Raw genomic sequence first — 20,638 nt, forward strand, 5'->3', positions numbered from 1 at the left:
AAAATTCATGGTGCAGCTGTAAATGTAATGATTTTAACACAACTTGATCCCAACTGCTTGGAGATAATTTAGTGAACAGCAGAAAGGGATTCATGTGTAATCATGATGACAGCCTAACGCTGCATAAACACAGCACAGACTTTAGGCAGGAAGGTGGGGGAAAAAAGTGTTAATGTGGATGCATGATACAAAGAGACTCAAAGAGAAGGAAGGAAAGCATGACTGAGCAGAAATGGAGGCTGACATAGAACTGTAGGGAAATGAGAAATGAGCTGCAGTCAGACTGAATGACTTAATACCGCAAACAAGCCTGATTCGACTCGACTGCACTTGAACACTAGTAATCAGAGGTGGCTACATCAGTCTACACTGTGACCAGCAGGAGGTTATAGATCACTCGATTCGCTGTTCTAAGTGCACACCATGCCTGCTTTCTGCGTTCATATTTCCAAACAAATTACTTTTGTCATGGAAGGCGGCGGATTTCATGTTGCGAACGGCAGCAATTTATTGTGAGATGTGTTTTCTTTGACATTGCCCAGGGCCGAAGCAAGGTAAACCAAAGACTCCTCAGTGGGAAGAGAATGCAAATGCTCAGCTGAGCCCGCGGCACAACACAATGCGACTGTACAACATAATGTTGCAGTTTCGTGTCAAAATAAGACATCAGAATATATGATTCCCCACATGGTGCTGTAGCACAAACAAAAAAAAAATGCAAATATAATTATAGAGCGGTATTTAAGTTCGGTCCTTGCTGAATTTACACAACACAAACAAGTTATTTCTACTTGTGGGTTTAGATGCATCATGATGCGCTAACAATGCATTAATAACTAGTGAATTAAAATGATAGGTAAAGGTTATTCAAAAAGTGTAATACACAGATGAATCTTTAACTAGGTGGTATTTATTTACACTAGTCAAGTTGTTGCATTATAATTTCAATACAAGCAACGATCTTTTTTCTAGCCGTAATCAAGTTTTTTTGTTACCTAAACCAACCACGTGGCATTGTGCGTTTCTGCAAGCGCCATAAGAAGCTGATATGAAACACATTTATTGAAACGTGTTTTTGGTTCAGAAATTTCGACATTCAGCGCAAAGCTGGTTTTTAAAAAAACATACGTCAACATTATTTTTCTAGCAACTGGGTTGAACCTGGAGCCTTTGGGGTCCCTGAGGGTCTGAGGCTGTCTTTGTAATTCCATTCATGCACCAGATTCAAATATCATACGTACCCACAAGAGACTCACAGCGCAAGACGCATGCATGTAAATCATCATGATGTCAGCCTAACTGCTAATACTGTATTAGAGCTTCATTAAGTTACTGCTATTGCAAACTCAACATTTCCTACTGCCTCTATAACATATAAAGCAGGGTGGCTATATTGTGAAGCGTGGTCAGCGCTGACAGCAATTATTCAACAATACATCTACATAAAAAAAAAAAATCAATTCAACTTTTCTATTTTTGGGACAGCGGCTCAGTTTGAGGTTAATGGAATTAGGGAGAGCAGCCCCGGTAAACCGTTGGATGAAGAGCTGTAGGCGTCAGGCTGCACACCGGCAACTCATCATCAAGGTAACAAACTCTCCCGACGCTGTGTGGAAACTATCGCCATGTGCAGCATGAAATCAGATTGCAGTGGCTCATGTCATGATTTTCAATTGACTAACCTCTTTATCAAAATAACGTGAGTTTGTTTGGCTGCGCTGCAAACGTATACATCAGTCTGACAAAGCAGCTGCTTGAGGAGTGTTTGTTGCCTCCAGATTACACTACACCGTTATCGCCAACTCAATCAGGTCTGAACTGCTCCAGCAGTATTTGAAAAGGTCAAGTGGTGTAATTAAACTAGACACTGTGGCAGGCAGCAATCCATAGATCCAATCAGGTAAAAATAGTTGGAACACAATACAGACTGCAATGATTTTCACTGGAATTAATTAAAAAAAACAAAAAATTCTACACATGATGGCTTTTACTGTCCTATACGAGCACCACTTCATGCAAAGCAATACCACGTTTTCTTCAACCGACAACTCGAACAAAACAAAACAAAATTCACAACGGCTGAAAAGTGGAATTCATGATGCGCTTTTAATGAAGCTCGACCACTTTAATTGTGAAGACTCTATTTACAAGTCGCGGATGTTTTGGATGTATATCGGAGGGGGAAGACGGCCCCTAATCCACGTGATTTATGGTAGCGGGGTGCATGACAGTGCTGGCAGCCAGAGGAGCGGAGATAAAAGATGCAGTCGGTGTTTCTGGCATGAGAAGAGAGCAGAGCTTCAGAGGGCTTCACAGCAAAGGCCAGCAGGGCTGACAGGCTGGTCAATAATCCCAACCACACTGCTTCAATCATTGCCTAATGAGACTAATTAAACATGCCATTGAAACACATACACACATAATAGTCATGTCATGTCACAAATCCATACATACGTAAATAAGGGTACACACACACACACAGACAAACAAACACACGTACTGTATTTACCCACATTAGAGTTGTTTGATGAGCTGCATAGAAACTGACCGTTTGGTTTTGTGTTTGAGTTATGTGAGATAAACAATCTGTTGCTCATTCAGTTTGAAAATGATTCGAGAAATGCGGCAAAATTATGTTCCATATTTTACGATAACTTGAGCACAAAAACAACATTTTATGAAGCAGAAACACATTAATGCTTCTCAGTAAATGACTCATTCTGGGTCTCAGTCATCAGTACCAACTTGAGGCACTAATAATAATATTTAATTGATGGATTGCGGTTGTATGACCATTAAAAGAGGGATCACATTTAAAGCAGAAATAAAATAATGCTTGTCTTTTTTTCTTTACATGAAGTTTACTCGACCGGCTGCTGCAGGGCGACATTGCGGCCTTGTTAAGGGTTTTAGATCACCGTGGTGCTTTCATGAACGCTGTTATAGCTGAGCCTCAACCTCATCAACCTGTGCAGTGTTTGTACTTGCAGCAATAAGAATAAACACAAGTAACACCGGAAAACTAAAGTATGGGTGAAGAACACTGAAATCACTCAATTATTACCTTCTAATTTTCTTACTTACTTTCTTTAACATCCATGATCCCACAAACATACAACATGCAAGAACATTTGTAATTTTACCCTGCACCTCTCTTTCCTACTCATTTCTGTGAGATTAAATCAGACAAAGGTTAGCAAACCCTCTTAAATGCAGAAACGTTTTGTAAATCGTTTGTTTCAACTTAAAAGGTTCTCTATTTGACTTTCAGAGAATTATCATTGCTATTTGCTATGTAAAGATAGAATGTCTACTTGAGCGGAGAATGAAGTCTCCCTCTGTGTGTGTTGTGATCTCAGGTTCTTCATAAAAAGTTTTGCACCGGTGCACTACTCCTCTGTGAGTGGAAGTGTTTTATAGAGTACGGTTTTAGCGAAGATTTATGTTTGGGAAGTAGTGAGTATGACTTGGATTATAATGCATGAGTTGAGAGAAGTTTGAAAGTAGACGTTTTATTTAAGAATTCAGGGTAACACAGTGTGAGTAATTGTTTTACAAATAGTCATTTTGTGGGCGAAGTATTTCTTGAAATCATCATGCCACTAAAAAACAAATCTGTTCACACGAGAGGTTCTTGGATGAGGCCCAATGTGCTCGAAAACATCTATGTAGTTGCATCTTCAGGACGGATTTGGGATACCAAAATAGTCTCTATCCAGAAAATCAAAAGATGTCCTTCTCCCTCAGAGTTCCTTGAACAAAGGCTAACAGAAACATGATTATAGCAGGACCTTGTCTGTACTTGTTTGCCCTCTGGTAGATTGACAGTGTGCCAGGTTTAAAGTGCAATGAATGAGTTTGAAGCCAAAGACACACTTCATCAAAGCTTGCAGCCTTGTCCTGCCAATACAATGACAGTCAAGCGTTGTCCTTGTCTGCGGGAGCGACACTGTTAACGCACTAACCTCCAGGAAGATATGAGTCATCATTGATTTCTATAAACACGTTTAGCTAAAAGACATATAATAGCTATTTACACTAAGAATAAAATTCCACCGGACAAAAGAAGTTCATGAGGTGGTTGCAGATCTATTCATTCAAAGTACACGTGAATGGACTAATGAAATAACTTTGCTGACAAATGTTGGGCTGCACGCTGCTCTTTAACTGTGTGTTGCCCATTGTAAGATCATTTTTGTAACTTTGTTTTTGGGGCGGTAATAACGAAAATAGAGCCTCAGGTCTCGGGGTTAAGTTTGGGTCTCAAATGATCAAAACCAGGTGGTACGTGTACAGGCCATAGGTTCGGGTCTGGGCCTGTAGGCCAGCGCAGAACTCTAGTGTGTCGTCACATCACAACAAGGGAGGCTACAACAACACTATCTTTAGCAGAATAGGGGATACAACACAAAGCTGAAATAACAAAAATCACAAAGCCCAAACTACTACCTCAGCTGTGCCTAGATTCTGTCTGCGCTTAAAACTTACATCTCATGTTCACATAAACGTGACAAAATCGACAACAACACCATCGCTACTTCTTTTGTTATTGTACAAAAGACTGACAAGGTTCTTTAAAGTTCAAGTTGAGAGAAGCCCCGGGATATGGTGTGTTAACGTTCTGCACTATCTGCCATTAAGTCTCCTGTCACATAACAACAATGCTACCGATTTCACTGCTGTGCATACAGTACCACGACGGGTCTGGGTTGTGAATATCTAGCTTATTCACGCGCTGAAACCAGAGGACAACTAGCCTACGCTAGATGACGAACGAGAGCCTTTCCCGACATATTGAAGTGCTCTTTTATAACTGCTCCTTATTAAAAAAGTTCCTAAGACACGGAGGCAGCCTTGCTGCAATATAACACTGGGACACTTCATTAAGTTTAAACAAACATAACTCTCACAAAAATTAAACGCGGGAGTGAAAGGAAGCCGTCATAATGTGACCATAATATCATGCTGCATAAAAGCGTGATGGATATGAACTGGGGTGATTATGAGAGCATTAGTCTTTCTAAGCTGTTTAAAGCTTACAGGAAGCCCTCCGAGTGTGTAATGTACTGTACGGGGGAGCAGGTAGTCAGAGGAAGTGACAGATTTAGAGCAGACAGGAACTCAGTTAGACATGATACATAATCACATTCTGGTGCCGCCTCACTTCATCGTTGCAAAAATTACAAATTCAAATCAGGATGGGATTCAAGCTGCGGTTGGCCACACAAAACACACCGGGCATGACAATGTATGACTCTAACACACACAAACAGGTGTAACGGGAGCTTGTTAATGCTAGTAAACAGACAACTGTGCTCTTTGGGACCCATTTTAGCCTCAATGGGTGTCCATCCACAAGCACCGTCCTTAAAAAAAGACAGTCTTTTTTATTTTGCCTCCATTTGCATTTCATTTTCCTCTCGAGGGGCTCCATTACAGCTCTGAGTGGCTCCATTTCTTGCTCAGTTTTCTGAACAGCGTGTCCATTAACAAAGTTGCCGTGTGTCTCCTCTCGCCCAGAGTCTTTAGGGCTTCATTTTGGCTCGGGTTGTTGTGTCCATCCCGCTGCCATTAAGGGCTTTCATATCCTGCTTGCGTCCAACTGGGGCTCAGTTTCTTAAAATGGGGTTCCTCATCAGGGGCTGAAAAGAGGGAGGATTGTGCTGAGCTGTGACTCTCCATTCCCACCTCCTTCCCTCCACTCAGCTGCTACATGTGCGCTCATAATGTGGCTGCTTTAACTGTAGTCAGCCATGTCAGAGTCATTGCTACAGCCAGAGAATGACAAGCCATGCAAAGGCCTTTGATTTCTATCATGCGTAAAATACTTTGATTGATTTTGTAGCAGTGTGTAACTCTTTTATGAACTCTTTGATCTGTGCAACGACAGCCAACATCGCAGTAACGGCAGCTGTTTGACTACTTTTTGAGATGTTTACTGGTGCGGTACAAGAGAATGTAAGTGAGAGTAGTTGATTCTGGAGTCGTATGATGGTTTGTTGAAGTTTTAAGTATATATTTGAGTAACAGAGAGTCTCCTTACTGATAATGTTGTATCAAAGCATGAATTCTAGTCAGTCATAGTACACAACATAACGTCCTTCAGGGGTATGTAAAAAGCTGAAATCTGAGCATCCATGCAAATTTCATCGGTTCACAGTTGGATATTTTTACTATTCATCCTGAGATATAATCAATGTGACGGTCAAGGAGTTATGTGTGATGAAATGTTGGCTACAGAAGGGGACCTTTGAGTTGAGATTATCTCGTCACACCACAAAATGTTGTTGCCGCTCCTGTATTCTGTTCTATAGAAGCTACCATTGGTGGACGATTGGTATCTCTAACCTTTTTATGATGAATTTCTCCCAGTGAGAATGTTGATGTTGTTGTCTGAGCAAAATGACAGAAAACAACTTGCTCTCTGCTCTAAAGGCTGGCAACAAAACGTTTTTAAATAGCAAAAAAAAAAGTCACGGTCAATTCTGCGCATACAGCACGTCTACATTATATCTGCATCAACGATAAAACACAGCATCAAACAAGAACAATTGCCCAAGAATGCAAGATTCATTGAGAATAGCTGTTAACTGTGTTAAAGTGCAAATACGGAGAGTTCTGTAGTAATACTTGTAAAGCGCCTCCTTAAAAACTGAGGCGCTTTACAAGGAGGAGACGGTGAAGGATAACAGTGCAGCTGTCCACCATACTTTAATGTCAGGTTATTATGAATGCAGGTTTTGACGTTGGAGGCAAGGACTTATGACATGTAGCCACTGAACCTCCTGACTCTGCATATCCACAAACAGATTATGTACTAGATAATAAAGTCCTCTTGCACTACAAATGTGTGTGTGTTGGCGAGCGCATGCCGGTCTCTTACCATGATGGTAGTAACGACAACAGTGCGGTTCTCCATGCCAGACGTGTCATTTGGAAGCAGAGGAGAATCCTGGATCAGCACCAGTTTGTCTGCATCGTTCCAGTAGCCGATCTGCCGGGAAAACACAGTCTGAGATTGTGCATTTATGTGTGTGAGTGTGTGTGTGTGTGTGTGTGTGTGTGTGTGTTCAAGTCAGAAATGCTTGCAAGTCATTTTTTGTGCGTCCAAGGGTATTATGGTTGTAATGAATGCTTACACCAAGGCATAGCTATATCTTCAATATATAATATTAATAATAATAATAAATTAACTTTAAAACATATGCCCCTATATGGATATAAACTTGTATATAACGTCAGCCGGGGTAACAGGAATATTTAGCTAACATTATTAGGCATGAAATAACCCGAACCAATGTGTCAATAACAGTTAGAGTTGAAGGGTATTGTATAATTACTACTGGGTCTCCAGCTAATGACAGTTTATAATTAACTGTAATTTAACGCATGCGTCTCGACTCTCAAACCCAGGGTGCGCCTTAAGAGCACTTGACTTGAGTCCAGGTCCTGATTTTTGGTTCATGTTTTTCATAGAGTGGCCATGATTATGTTTTTAGTTTTTTTCTAGTTTGATAAAATAATCTTAACTCAAAGTCTTTGTAATTTAGCTTTTTTTTTTTATTTATTTATTTTTTTAGATCTTTAAAACTCATGGTTTAAAGCTTGGATGCAGCAAGTGAGTAGATTATTTTTTCAAACTGCTATTTCCAAAGCCAAACACTACTTTGATATTCATGTTTTTGTTATTTCTAAACATTTATTCATCATACTGAGATTCCATTTAAAGACAATAAGTGGTGATGTTGAATTATTACCCAGCCTGAAACGCACTCATGCAGGATTCCAATTTCAAGCTCAATGTTGTGCTGCTTCTTTTTGTCAAAAGCTATTTCATGTTCAGCTTGACATTACTGTCGTCTTCCAGAAATCCTTCAGGGTCAAACTGACCGAGTGGAACTGACAGACATGATATGCTGCGGTCACAATGTGAGCACACTCTATCGAGAGGAGGTATAGAAAATGGCTGGTTTGCCTATATGTGATTTTTAACAAACAACCAATATCTGCAAAACCAATACTGTGTCAAAGTGATGTATAGATATTAAAATAGACAAAGAGCTTTTGACAGCAAATATAAGCAGCTATAAGTCAGAGGGAGTGGTGACGTTGAGCGAGCCAGCTGGCTGCTGGTTGGACGCTGCTGGTGGGGAACAAAGAGCTGTGATTGGCTGATACCCCCTGTGTGTTGGGACATTGGGATGATTGAGGAACTTGGAAAATGTAGCAGAGAGGCCATGACTGACACACGCGCGCGCGCACGCACACACACACACACACACACACACACACACACACACACACACACACACACACACACACACACACACACACACACACACACACACACACACACACACACACACACACACACACACACACACCGTGTTGTGACAGGACCCTTAAGGTGCACAGGAAGACAGGCCAAAGCAGCTTTTGATTGATGGGAACTCCTCTCTGCCCCCCCCCCCCCCCCCCCCCCCCCGCCTCTACCTTGATTGCTCTCTATTTCATTTCATCCTCTCTCCATCACTCTCACAAGTGCTCTCTTTCTTTTTCCTATTTTCCCCTGAATTTGGTCAACAGACATCCATCTTTGCACACCAGAAGTAGAGACGCCAGCAGAGGCTGAATCTTTTTTTACAACCTACTTATGATAATAGAAAATGCCACACTACTGTCTGTGTCATCCCAGCCCCTAAATACTTCACATGACAGAAGGGAAAATAATGTGTATGCTAAAATATACAGTACTACTGACTTGACTTGGACAAATATAAAACATAACACACAAATGTGAGCAGTGTGGTGTGATGTTTTACCCGTCTGGGTCCGTTATTCTTCAGTTCAAACACGTCCATAGTGTAGTTGACCCTGCGGCCATAGTGGTCAAACTGGACATTACCTGTTAATCCCTGCAGTCGGACCTGCACACAGTGATATGAACAGCAGCAAATATTATTCAATTACTCCACAGAAAGATTGAAAGAAAATGAATTTACGACCAAAAGAGTTTGTAATGGAGCAGCTTTTCACAGGGTGTTTTCAGATGAGTGCATTTTTGTGTGGCTCATTTTCTATAACCAGTGTAGCGTTGAACTACGGTGGAGTGAGAAAGCTACCCAGCCAACTAGCGAACAACTGGCTAGATAGCTAAAGTTGACCTTCTCATCCATGTTGTTTTTGTACTATGGAGTAGTAGAACAAAAGTTCTTAGAAGTAAAGGAAAAGTAAGAAGTAAGTCGAGTCTCCTCAAATCAGAAGATCCGTTTGGATCAATGTGTGATGTCGTGTCTTTTAGTCTCTCACCTGTTTGAGAGTACGCTCCATGTCGATGCCTTGGTTCCACGGGGCGGCGGGGTTGGCCAGACAGTCGCCGGCGTTCCCCCGTCTGGAAATGTCTACCTTCTGCCTGCGCAGGTTTCTGAAGGCCTCGGCCATCACCATCACCCCGTCGTATGTCAGCGCTGAGGTGTACTGGGAGACAAGAGGAGGTGGTCAGATAGACTTCGCCGTGATGTTTCAGCTTTCTGAAACAACGTAACATCACATGAACACACTGCAGTAGGAGTTATGGTTCGACTCTGGCCTATTAGATTTAAATAAACGCCTGGTATGAATGTGCCGTGTGATTTGTAAATTACAGTCTTTGTAACCTGCAGGCCAACCTTCTTCTCGGTCTGTTTTGGGTACATACAGTGCCTGGGGACACACGCTAAGAAAAGGTATGCGGACAATTAAATGCTGATTTAGCTGGACGGACAAAATGTTCTGCAATATTTGCTGGTCAGATCTCCTCTGCCTCTGAGAGCACGCTGAGTTTCTGCAGGACCAAGCAGTATGTTGTAACGGCCTGGCTTTTGCAAGAAGTTGCAGCCTTTTTACTCTGCCCATTATTTTCTGGAAATGGAAAGCAGAAGAGGGAGAGAGCATTTTACCCACAGTGTAAGCCTCACAATATCCCCGAATCCGTCTTTTGACACAAAGATTTTGAGTTTTCTCTGATTATTTGCATCTACAAGAATCACTCTCTCCGTCAGGAAGGCCATACATTTCCCTAAAAATCACCTCCGGCGTGGCAGAAAATTAATTCAGTGAATGACAAACGGCAGGAAGAAGGAGGGCGAGCGGGAGGGGAAAAAAGAAAGGGAAAAGGTGAAGGTTTAGTCCAGCCGGGTAGCAGTCTGGCATTAATTATCCCGGCTAGCAGGAGTTCATTAACTTTGCCTCCGGCCGGGGGATGAATCCTATTCATTAGCCCAGTGCTCACTGTGACACTATGGCTCTCTACAGAGACTGCTGCAGTCTATCCCCCCGTTACTCTTTGACAAGCTGCCCAATGTAACACACAAACAACCAAGGTGCAGGATAAAATCACTGAGAGACGAGACCATCTTCACGGCTATTAGAGAAATGAACACGGACAGGTTGACATGAGGGAGTTGATTAATTCTGCAGTCAAATGACATGAGCCAGACTTAATAAATAAAACACAGTTTCCTAGATTTAATCCTGTGTCCCCGTGTGAGTTGTACATTCATCTCATGTTATATGCCAAATAAATGCAAATAAGACAATCTGTATCAGAGTACATTTTACATGTAAATCCGCAACAATTCCCTGTCTTTTCTCTCTCTGCAAAAATGGTTTCAAATGTTTGATGACTCATCCTGCACCCTGGGGTGTTAACAGAAAATCCTCCAATCAAATGACACTTTGGGCAACGAGCAATACGAAGAGATAAGAAGAGATATGCAGGCAAACTTTGCAGATTTTCAGCTGGCTCTGTGTCACTGCAGTGCAGGCAATACGTGCAGATGAACGTCCGCTGGATGACGCAAAGAGACCAAATGAGTTTAACCGGCGGGTGAGCAGGGAGCTCGGGCGATGGCGGCATGGAGGGAGACCGGGCGCCTTTTGCATGTGCTGCCCGCTCTGCAGTGACACAGAGCCAGCTGAAAATCTGCCTTTCATTACTCCCTCGTCATCCTCCTCATCCAACATCCCTTTTAACGGTCCAATGAAATGCGAAGGATTTTATTCAAACTCTTCTTGTCACTGCACACCACTGATATTATGCTTAGCAAATAAGCATATTAATACCAGGTGTACAAAAAGATCTTAATCAGACGTCACCGTCAAGGTAGCGTGTGCAGATACAGATTACATGGTAACACCAAGTGGAAATGGGGTCCCTAAAGCTTGCTCTCACACAGTACAGTAAAGGAAGGGCTCATTAGTTCACTACCTGCAGATTCCTGGAACTTACAAACACTACACATAACATTTGTCTTTGCAAATTGAGTAAACACGCCAGACTAACCGGTAGTGTTAATATATTATTAGAAAGAAGGGCTGACTGTGGCTCGGGCTGTGGACAAAGGGAGCAGAGTAATTTAGTCTGAGTGGATTTTTAGGAGAGAGAGCAATTCATCAAGAAATGGAGTGGGGACAAACGTGCACACCCACACACACACACACGCACAGTCACACACACACAGACACACACACACCCTCATGTGATATTGCCCTGTGGTGTAAACTTTTAATTTGAACCACCCCCAATCCATCAGACACACATACTACACACTGCTTGACTCGCACCGTTTCCACTCCACTGCATCTGGTTTTTATAATGGAAATCTTTGCTGGACACTGGACCACCATTGCGTGATGCCTTCTTGCCCCAGTGCTATTTGCAATTTGTGTGCCAGAAAAGAATCTAAAGTGGGTCAGTCTGTCACGTCTCTGCAGATGACAGCGGTGGACAAAGTGGAGCCGATTGCCGCTGCCGATGATGATGGTGCCTGTTCCTCGTCTGCACACGCTCGTGAATGTGTTTTTATCATAGTTTGTTATTCATTTGATTTTGCATCAAGGTGCTGCCTCTGTCTGCACACCTTGCAAACATGCTGCTGCTATATATTCATACCCATTTCATCTGCTCTGGCACTGTCCTTTCTTGAAATATTATTACTTTCTTTGCTGCATCTGCTATTTTTCTTTCGCTGTTGCAACAACTCCAGTCACCCCAGAGGAATCATTGAAGGGCCGTGGCTTTGCATATTTAAGCCCATTCACTACAAATAGCATGTCATTTACACGGCCACTATTCTTCGAAAACATGCCATCCGTCCTTGATACATTTCCCAACCCCCAGGTAGCAATTGGTTTCAGCTCATTTCACTACAGTCTCAAAATCCTATTGTAGAGATTTTAAATCGACCTGAAAGCTCACAAATGGGATTTGAGAGTTAAACTTCTGAACACCGACGTTTTTGATGCAAGAGATACGGTGGCCCTGAGAGCTCAATTCACTGCAAACACACACACACAAACACAACACAACACAAGCAACAGAAAAAACATCTTACACTACAAAGTGATGTACACAGCTGGGACTTGCTTGTTGTTGCCATGGATAATGAAAGGTTAAAAAGCAGATCTGAAACCTGCAATAAAAAACGTTAAAAAACAAGTGTGTCCCAGCCTGTGCATCACTTTTGTGTCCCCTGGAAACGGTTTATGTTTTTTTTTTTTTAGGTTCCTGCAACACTTTTTACCTAATGCTGCGCATGTATCATCAAGTTAATACTTTTGTGTATCATGAGTAATATCGTTGATGTTTTCGTGTGTCCTGAAGTTGATGTTTCCTTTTAAAATTGTTTGTTTCCTCTGAATCCACCACCAGAGAGTTTTCGTAAGGATCCCAGCTCACAGCTGCAGAACCAAATCACAATAAGATGTTGCATCGCTGATCTGATTTCGTCTGATTTTGAGACTACATACCTTGGGTGGGGCATCCGAGCCCGGGTACTCCCTCTGATCCAGCTTATTCCAGCGTTGCATTAGTTTGATGACCATGGGGTTGCTGAAGTCGACCAGCTGGAAGCCTGTCACGTTAGCTCCACCGTGCATGAAGCGCTCCAGGTTGATGTCCTTAAAACCCTTGAGGGGCAACAAGGGGAAAGAGCACACTGAATCCAGTGATGGCAGAAAGAAATATGTCAATGACAGAAACAATGAAATCTAAAGATACTCTTTTGGCAGCTGTAGTATTGATGATTTGATCTCATTACATTTTTGGGCAAGACACTCACAGCTGGCCAGCACTGAAGTACCACTAAACTACTGTGTAAATGAGGGGAATCTGATCCAGGACCATCATACTACATATCATGATCGTTAGAAGCCTTCAGAGGTGTCAGACCTCAATAGTTTCCATGGTTAGGAATTGAAGGCTGAACAGTTACATTATAGGATATGTGCATATTTTTTCAAGTCTGCCTTTATACAATACCCACATGCCCGTATGTACACGGATATAATTCCTAGTCGCTGTATTTTCTGCTGTCCATACTGGCCCTGAAGCAATCCCGTCATAACAAGATTTCAATAGGAGGTGGGAGACAAAGTCCACAATCCTTATTTTGTATGAAAATGCCCTGGAGCAAAGGTAATATGAGGCTTCAGCAAACATGTTTGTTTTTGTACAACACTTGCTTTTTTTGTTTCCCTGGTCAGTGTTTCCCTGCTGAGCTGCAGTGAAGGGACAGTAAATCAAAGAGGGGAATTTCTTCCAAAAGTAAAGTAACTTTAGAAGATGCACACTTGATGTGATTAACTGTAACTGCTGAAGCCTAACTTTTGCTTCGGCTGATCTTTAGCATGAAACTTAGCAAAGAACGAAGATGTGGATTTTGAGGTGGTCTAATACTGCAGCTCGGTCAGTGGCCCTTGAAAGTGCGACGCTCTCCACAACCTCTAGCGTCCGTTATGCACGTGTCAACCTCCGCTGCTAACACGTGCCTGTTATCTGCTTTAGCGTCTGTTCCTATAGCCAGCCCTTTAAAGATACAGTCCGCACATCAACACCACAACACTGTTTCGATAAATGGACTAGTGAGAATTTATGAGATGGTAAAAGAGATATGTGATAAAGATACGACTAGGAGAAAGAAAGAACAAACAAGTAAATCATCAGAAGTCATATCCCCTCACCAGGTTGGCCATGATGTAATGGTAGCCTTTGACATGTTTCCCGACACTGACGATCTGTGAGGAGGCGGAGCAGAGCTCAGCGTTAATCTGACTGGATTACAGCATAAACATACGTTGATTACATGAAATGATGCATGCGACAGGCGAGTGTGTGTCTTGACACAGTGGGAACGTCAAGGTTTAATCCGTAGAAGATGGGATGTCTAAACAAATGAACAGGTAGTCATGTCAGCATCTCACTGAGGAAGTAAACACTTCACGCTTCCAGAGACATGACAATGCTTCTCGACACTCTGACACACACACACACACACACACACACACACACACACACACACACACACACACACACACACACACACACACACACACACACATATGAGCGCAACCACAGAGCTGCATCTTGGTGATAAAAACTGATTATGAAAGCTGACACCTGCTGGCAAACCCCACTGGACATCCAGACATCCAGTTAATAAAGGCGTGAATTAAACTGAAAAATGAATGCTCACAGCTGCAATATGCAAGATTAAAAGATTACTTGTATTAAAGGGTCCATTCATCTAATGGTTTGCATTCAGTCAGCTGAAAGTAGTTCCAATCAAACCTATTCACAGTGCGGTCTGTGGATTTAATGTCTTTTATGCTGGTGTTTATACAGTGTGTTGAAACTAAAACAGACAATATCAATACATGTTTAAGCATCCTTAAATGAGGAAGAAAAACACGTCAGTTACCTAAAATTAATACATTTTCTCAGTTTTTGAGAAACCAGAAAGACAATAATTGTTGTCTGGATTGATGAACACAATCCTGTGTGTAGTTTATTGATCTTACACTACGTGTTTAATGGTTATTTGTGTCCTCAAAATCCAACCACTTAAGCCCTTTTCAGACTTGGCATTATTTTGTCAGTAAACGTTCATATTAACGACAGGACCGTCACGGAAAGAGCCACGTGTGATATTTGGCATCTGCTGAGAGAGGATCGGTGTCACTGCGGGAGAGCAGCGGTGAGCTGGAAAATAATGATAAGGAGGAGAAGATGAGCGTTTTCTGATGGAATCTATTTTTCCATTAAATCCTTAATTTATTAAATCACAGTGAATCGCACTCTACATTTTCTTATCAATTTAATCTTGTATCTGATGCTAAAGCCTATTTCATAATGTCATACAGTGCACAAGCGTAAAACGATGATAAGTTGGGTCTTTTGTTTAATTCCTATTTGCCCGCACACTGGGTGTATGTGTTTTTGCTGGATATTTACATTTTCATCCATGCAGTTAGCATGGAGGCGCTGGTCTGATTAATATTGTGGTTGTGTTCGCACTGTGAGAGAAAAATCCTTTCAACAGACTTTATCAGAAGAATCTCCTCAACAACAATTATCTCTGTCACAGTGTATTATCAAGCAGATTATTTAGTGCATAAGAGATGATAATTAAGTGACACACTTATAACGTTGCTCTTTAAAAAAGCAGAACAAGACGCGCATGTTTGACTTTGTGCTGCTGCAGCCTTAATGTTAATGTGATGACATTCGATTCAGACGATTGTGTCTGAATGCTGGAAATGTTACAGATCTGACCTGGTGACTTTAAAGTAAATGTGACTTTGGCATTTATTCAGATACGAAACCAACATGAAACACTGCTGATACATTTATATATTAGGCAGTTGGTTGTTCATCACACAAAAATAGAAGATTCCTTAAAATGTCAATGTTTTTAAACTTTGTTTAGATTTGAGTTCCTTTAAATGTTTGTTCCCTTTTGTGTTTTCTGTCTGTAACTACGTGTTTTCATGCTGATGCTGCCTGTCCTGATCAAGTCACCCTGAGAAAAGAGATTCCTAATCTTTATCTCTGACTCTCATAGTTAAATAAATATTAAATAAAGTAAATTAATGAATCAATTACAAACCAAGCTGCATGTCTGAAAGGGACTTACTTACTTACTTTTGACACCTCTTGGATTTTAATTCTAACTTTCAGCCAATCAATTTGCTGCTATGATACAGCCTGTCCAACTTGCAAATTAGCTGTCAGCAACTGACATTCCCATCTGTAAATGAAATAGGTTTGCATTGAGAGATGCTCTCATGCTCCGACATTCAAAATAACATCTGGTTGCTTATATGCTTTGATATGTACTGACCGTGCTGTTAATTAGCAGCTAATGAGGCCCAATTATGTATTCAAATTCAAATTTGGCAAGATGCAAATATGAACAGGATGACAGTTGGAATGAATTCAGACTAAAATTGTTGTTCATGTCTTTGGCAGTGACTCGGACCACCGCCTGAACAAAACAGCGTATCATCCCACAAGCTCTAAATATGACTTTCGCATCTACTTCTGAGATCTGAGCAAATAAGGAGGGAGCAGGAAGTCTGCTGCTGTGTGGGGCGAATAGACTCTCTCACACACACATCTGCAAAGTAAATTGTTAGAGCTATGACAGATGTCAGAGTGGAGATTTCCTGAATAATTGAACAATTACACAGACACCAGTTGCCCCGGGGAAAGATGTTGAGATGAGGGGTGAAGGGGAGGAGCAAGGCACACATCATATTCTGAGTGTGCTTATGCCAACTAACACCGCCGGAGATCCAAACAGACGGTTTTCACATTAAAAAACTTTCTAATTAGCACAAACAAACAAATAGTGAGTAAAATGTGCAAAGTATTAACTTTGCAGATATTCAGTTCCTCGGATCATGTAATTGCATTTCAGAGAACGGGGGGAAAAAGTTAGTAATTTATGTCATTTTGCTCAATTTATGGTACAAATAGAAAGAGCTTTGGATTTTAAAATGACATTTGTCGTTGTCATTCTCATATATAAGGAACTAATATTCTCACCATCATCACCTATCACAGAGTATCCTCTGCATTTATTTCCCTGGAATCCATTGAAAAACATTGTTGGAGGATAATTCTGATTCATAACAACTGGAACTCTATTTCATAGTTTTCATCACGATTGCTATCAGTAAAGATAAGGTCGTACTCGGTAAGCTAACTGCTGAGATCTGGTAAATACTCGGAGCTTTGTTCTCCAGAGGCCGATTATGTAAACCACTTTACTTGGAGGAATTACATTAATCGGTAATAATCCCGAATGCACAAATACAGCGAGAATGTTTGGTAAAAGTTGAACCAGGACTTTTGACTCTAAACTGCATTGATGTATCAAAAGATATAGATACGGCATGAGAGGTCAGCCTTGTTGCTGAGGTACCACAACATAGAAAGTCATTAAGCTCTGTTATAAAAGAAAACGTGGACACCTCAAACAAGGCCAAGTATTACTCTTTGCACTATGAATTTCTAAACCATGAAAACTTTCATAAAGGCAAGAAGATCAACTTCTAACTGTCTGACATTATGTCTCATCATGTAAAGTCTATGACATGTGCTGCTGGACTCGGGCAGAGACACTAATGAGCATGTGCTGCAGGCTGCAGAACACAGAATTAAAAAAGAAAACTGTTTTCAAAAAAGTTTTCAACTTTCATTGTAATGAATGGCCGCTGTGTTGGAGCCCATTTTAGTTCAACTTTTGCCGTGGCTGATTCAAATAAACAACAGGCTTTAACATTCGTCTGAACCAGACGCAAGACAAAGTTGACTGATGCTTCTTCTGAACAGGAAACACAAAGACAGACAAACAACAACTAAATGCTGAGGTCATGCTGGCATCACCTGTTCCAGCATGTTCTGCAGCCTCTCCGCCTCGAGGTCGATGACGAACTTCTTCTCCTGTCTCCGGTCCAGATCCTCCAGCAGCCGTCGGTAGTTGGCATCGTTGAAGTTTTCGACGCAGATGGCGCTGACCTGCCAGTTGTTTTGTCCCGCCTTTTCCATGATGGCCTGCAGGATGGCGTATCCTGATGCAGTCAGACACAAGGAGAAGTCACATCAAAGAGGGCGGGGAAGAAAATACAGGGAACAGCTTAACGTCTCACAACGCAAGAGTATCTATTCACTTACTGGATCATAATGCATAATAATATGTTATTTATGTACCATCCATGAGCTCAGAATGCTCATTAACTTAGTTCAGTCTTCTCTATGTAAACAGCAACAAACAGACTCCATGCATGTGGTTCGTTGTTAACCTTTGACGGCATCAGCTTTATACTTCTGATGAGTGTATTGACGCTTCAACAGTCATAAAAGTGGTGTTCACTTGTGAAGATTATCTTGCTGAACAAAACGTCTAAGTATCATAAGCGTTGGTTTGCTACAGAGTTAATATCCTGCAATAATTTAAAAGCCAAAGGAAAATCCAATTTGAGTACAAAAATACGTTATCCCTGCAGCTTTTTTTGTGGGTTACTCGAAGCGGCTTTTTGCAAAGTATTTCATTGAGGTGCCTTGTAATTTTCTTGCATATGTGTTTTCATTCAGTAAACACATCGCGTGTCTTCTTGACGCCTAAAAATGCGTTGAAGGTATTTTCGTCCCAAATATTTAGGCTCTTCTTCTTCTTCTCTACCTTTTTAAATCAGTGGAATTGCATGAAACCAACAGCAGTAGAGCATTTTGTGTCGTGCACGTATCACATCCATCTGTGCTGGTGTGAACTTTGCAAGCCACTCCCATTGGATCAATGCAACATTTTACATGGTTGTTTATGGGTGTATTTTGATGCAGATCTGGATCTATTTTCTATTGTTAAAATTACATTAAGTGCTCCTTGAATGCTTTTGAGTTGTCAGCGTAACAACTCTTGGATATGTTAACTGATGAAACTGAGGCGGATATACTTCCTGGATGAAATATGGCACATTGGGCCATGTGAAGTGATAACACATATTGCTTATAATTGCTGGTTTGACTCGCAAACTGGCTTCGGTTGACACAACATCCTTGGCAAGACCTCTTTTACAATCTAAAAGAAGCTGTGCTGAAGCAAATCTCCTCTCAAGCTTTTATGTTTTTCCAACCAGATCCTGGCTTTTCGTCCAGTCTCCATGAGTCGGATGTGGCACTAGACTCTTGACGGGTGGGGGGGGGGACGACCCTCGCTGTCAGGTTTGTGTATCAAGACGATGAGTGTCAGAGAGAAAACTAGGGAGCTGTGAGGGCGGCTGTTCTCCAGCAGGAACAGATGTCCCCCTTAAACTACCCCTCCTGGTAGCAATCACAATCTGGCAACCTGTCTCCCTTTGCTCCCAATTAGAGGATTAACCTGTGCTCTGGAAACCAGGCTCCCTCGCCACCTGATCTATCCCCTCCCCAGCCTCTCGCTCCCCATTAGAGGGATGTTGGTGCCAGGACAGACTGCTGGTTGACAAGACATACACACGTGCTCACACATGCATGTAACAGAATGTCCCCAGTTACCGCTAAAGGAAGACCTGGTTCATGACATTTTGGCTTGAACTGTTGGGAAGCCAGACCCCAAACGGAACGCAGTTATTGTTCATTTTCTCACTTTCTCACAAAAAAAACACAAACGGGATTGCATGTTGCAAAAGCTAGAAAAGAACAAAATGTGTTTGATGAGATCTTTATTGTACCTCTATGACTTTTGGGGCAGACACATTTTCCTTCTGAGTTTTATTTTATGCCATTATTATAAAATCAACATTAGAGGGATGACAGGAAATGAGAGGACATAGCGGGGTCCGACGACAGCTGGTGGCTCAATCTGATACAACGCATTTTGTTCTTATCGCAGCTCATACATGGTTCCTGATAAATAAACAAAATATAAAAGGAGCGGCTCTGTGCGGGGTGGGATGCCACAGGCGTGGATAAAAATGACTCCCCGTGGTAAGCAGCAGCTACTTTGCTGCTATTGACTGCATTGACTGAAGTTGTTTCAGCTACAAATGAGCAGCTGTTTTGGCTCCCTGTTAGTGTGAAACATGTCGTTACACCGGTGTGCTGCAATCCTTTTGGTTTGGCATAAAATCAATCTTTTAAGGGAAGAGGCACGATGCAATGTATGCAATGCCACTTAGGCACATGAGGGCTACACATATGACATAATGCAAAAAGACTGAGGCTATAGCTACACGTCCCAGGCAAAAAGTCAGCATTCTCACCAGATGATGATCCATGTAGAATATATCTAACTATAAAGCAAGGAATATCTGCATGTTCTTTAGTTAGAATCCACACTGTTACAACCACTGTCTCACCAGATACTAATCTGCAGCGGGAGTGAGTTGCTTGTTCAGTGTCTATGGCGTGTCCTATCATGCCGCATGGTGTACACAGTGCATGGACAGGAAACCGCAGTGGTGGCAGTCAGGGCAAGTAAAGCGTGCAAGGAGCCAGCTGATTACCAGCTGATAAATGTGTAGCCCTGAGGCTGTATGTGGAGCAGCAGCCAGCCGCAATCAGTATCAGTGTCAAAGACACAGCCGCGGGCAAGTGTGCAGACTAGCGCATGTCGCGCTGATTGGAGCAGAGCTGGACACTAGATGGGAGAGGAGAGTAAGTGCACATCTGGGTTTATGTGTGCGATTTCTGCTTCTTTTCTAACTTCCCCTCCCTGTTGTCCCTTCTGTACCCTCCAGTGTGATGCATATTGTCGGTGTCTGTCTACAGAGCCTCCATCCTTCCTCCTTCCTCATTGAGCCAGTCCTTTCATTTCACCTCTTGGTCTTCAGAGAG

At 41.9% G+C, this 20,638-nt stretch overlaps 1 protein-coding gene across 3 annotated transcripts in view; it reads right to left on the bottom strand.

Moving 5' to 3' along the window:
- gria4b (glutamate receptor, ionotropic, AMPA 4b) overlaps window positions 1–20,638 on the bottom strand; it is a gene marked incomplete at both ends in the record, with an annotated part of 104,462 nt that overhangs the window by 28,224 nt on the left and 55,600 nt on the right. For 2 of the 3 annotated variants that reach the window (XM_079171395.1, XM_079171396.1), the window contains 6 exons: window positions 6,884–6,994; window positions 8,823–8,927; window positions 9,310–9,477; window positions 12,790–12,948; window positions 14,002–14,055; window positions 17,711–17,895. In XM_079171395.1, the coding sequence (XP_079027521.1) occupies window positions 6,884–6,994; window positions 8,823–8,927; window positions 9,310–9,477; window positions 12,790–12,948; window positions 14,002–14,055; window positions 17,711–17,895 (782 nt within the window). Of the gene's footprint in view, window positions 1–5,609; window positions 5,643–6,883; window positions 6,995–8,822; window positions 8,928–9,309; window positions 9,478–12,789; window positions 12,949–14,001; window positions 14,056–17,710; window positions 17,896–20,638 lie in introns of those variants that run through there. The other variant, XM_079171397.1, reaches the window with a different exon arrangement.

Source organism: Pholis gunnellus (assembly GCF_910591455.1).
Source record: "Pholis gunnellus genome assembly, chromosome: 13".
Taxonomy (NCBI): domain Eukaryota; kingdom Metazoa; phylum Chordata; class Actinopteri; order Perciformes; family Pholidae; genus Pholis; species Pholis gunnellus.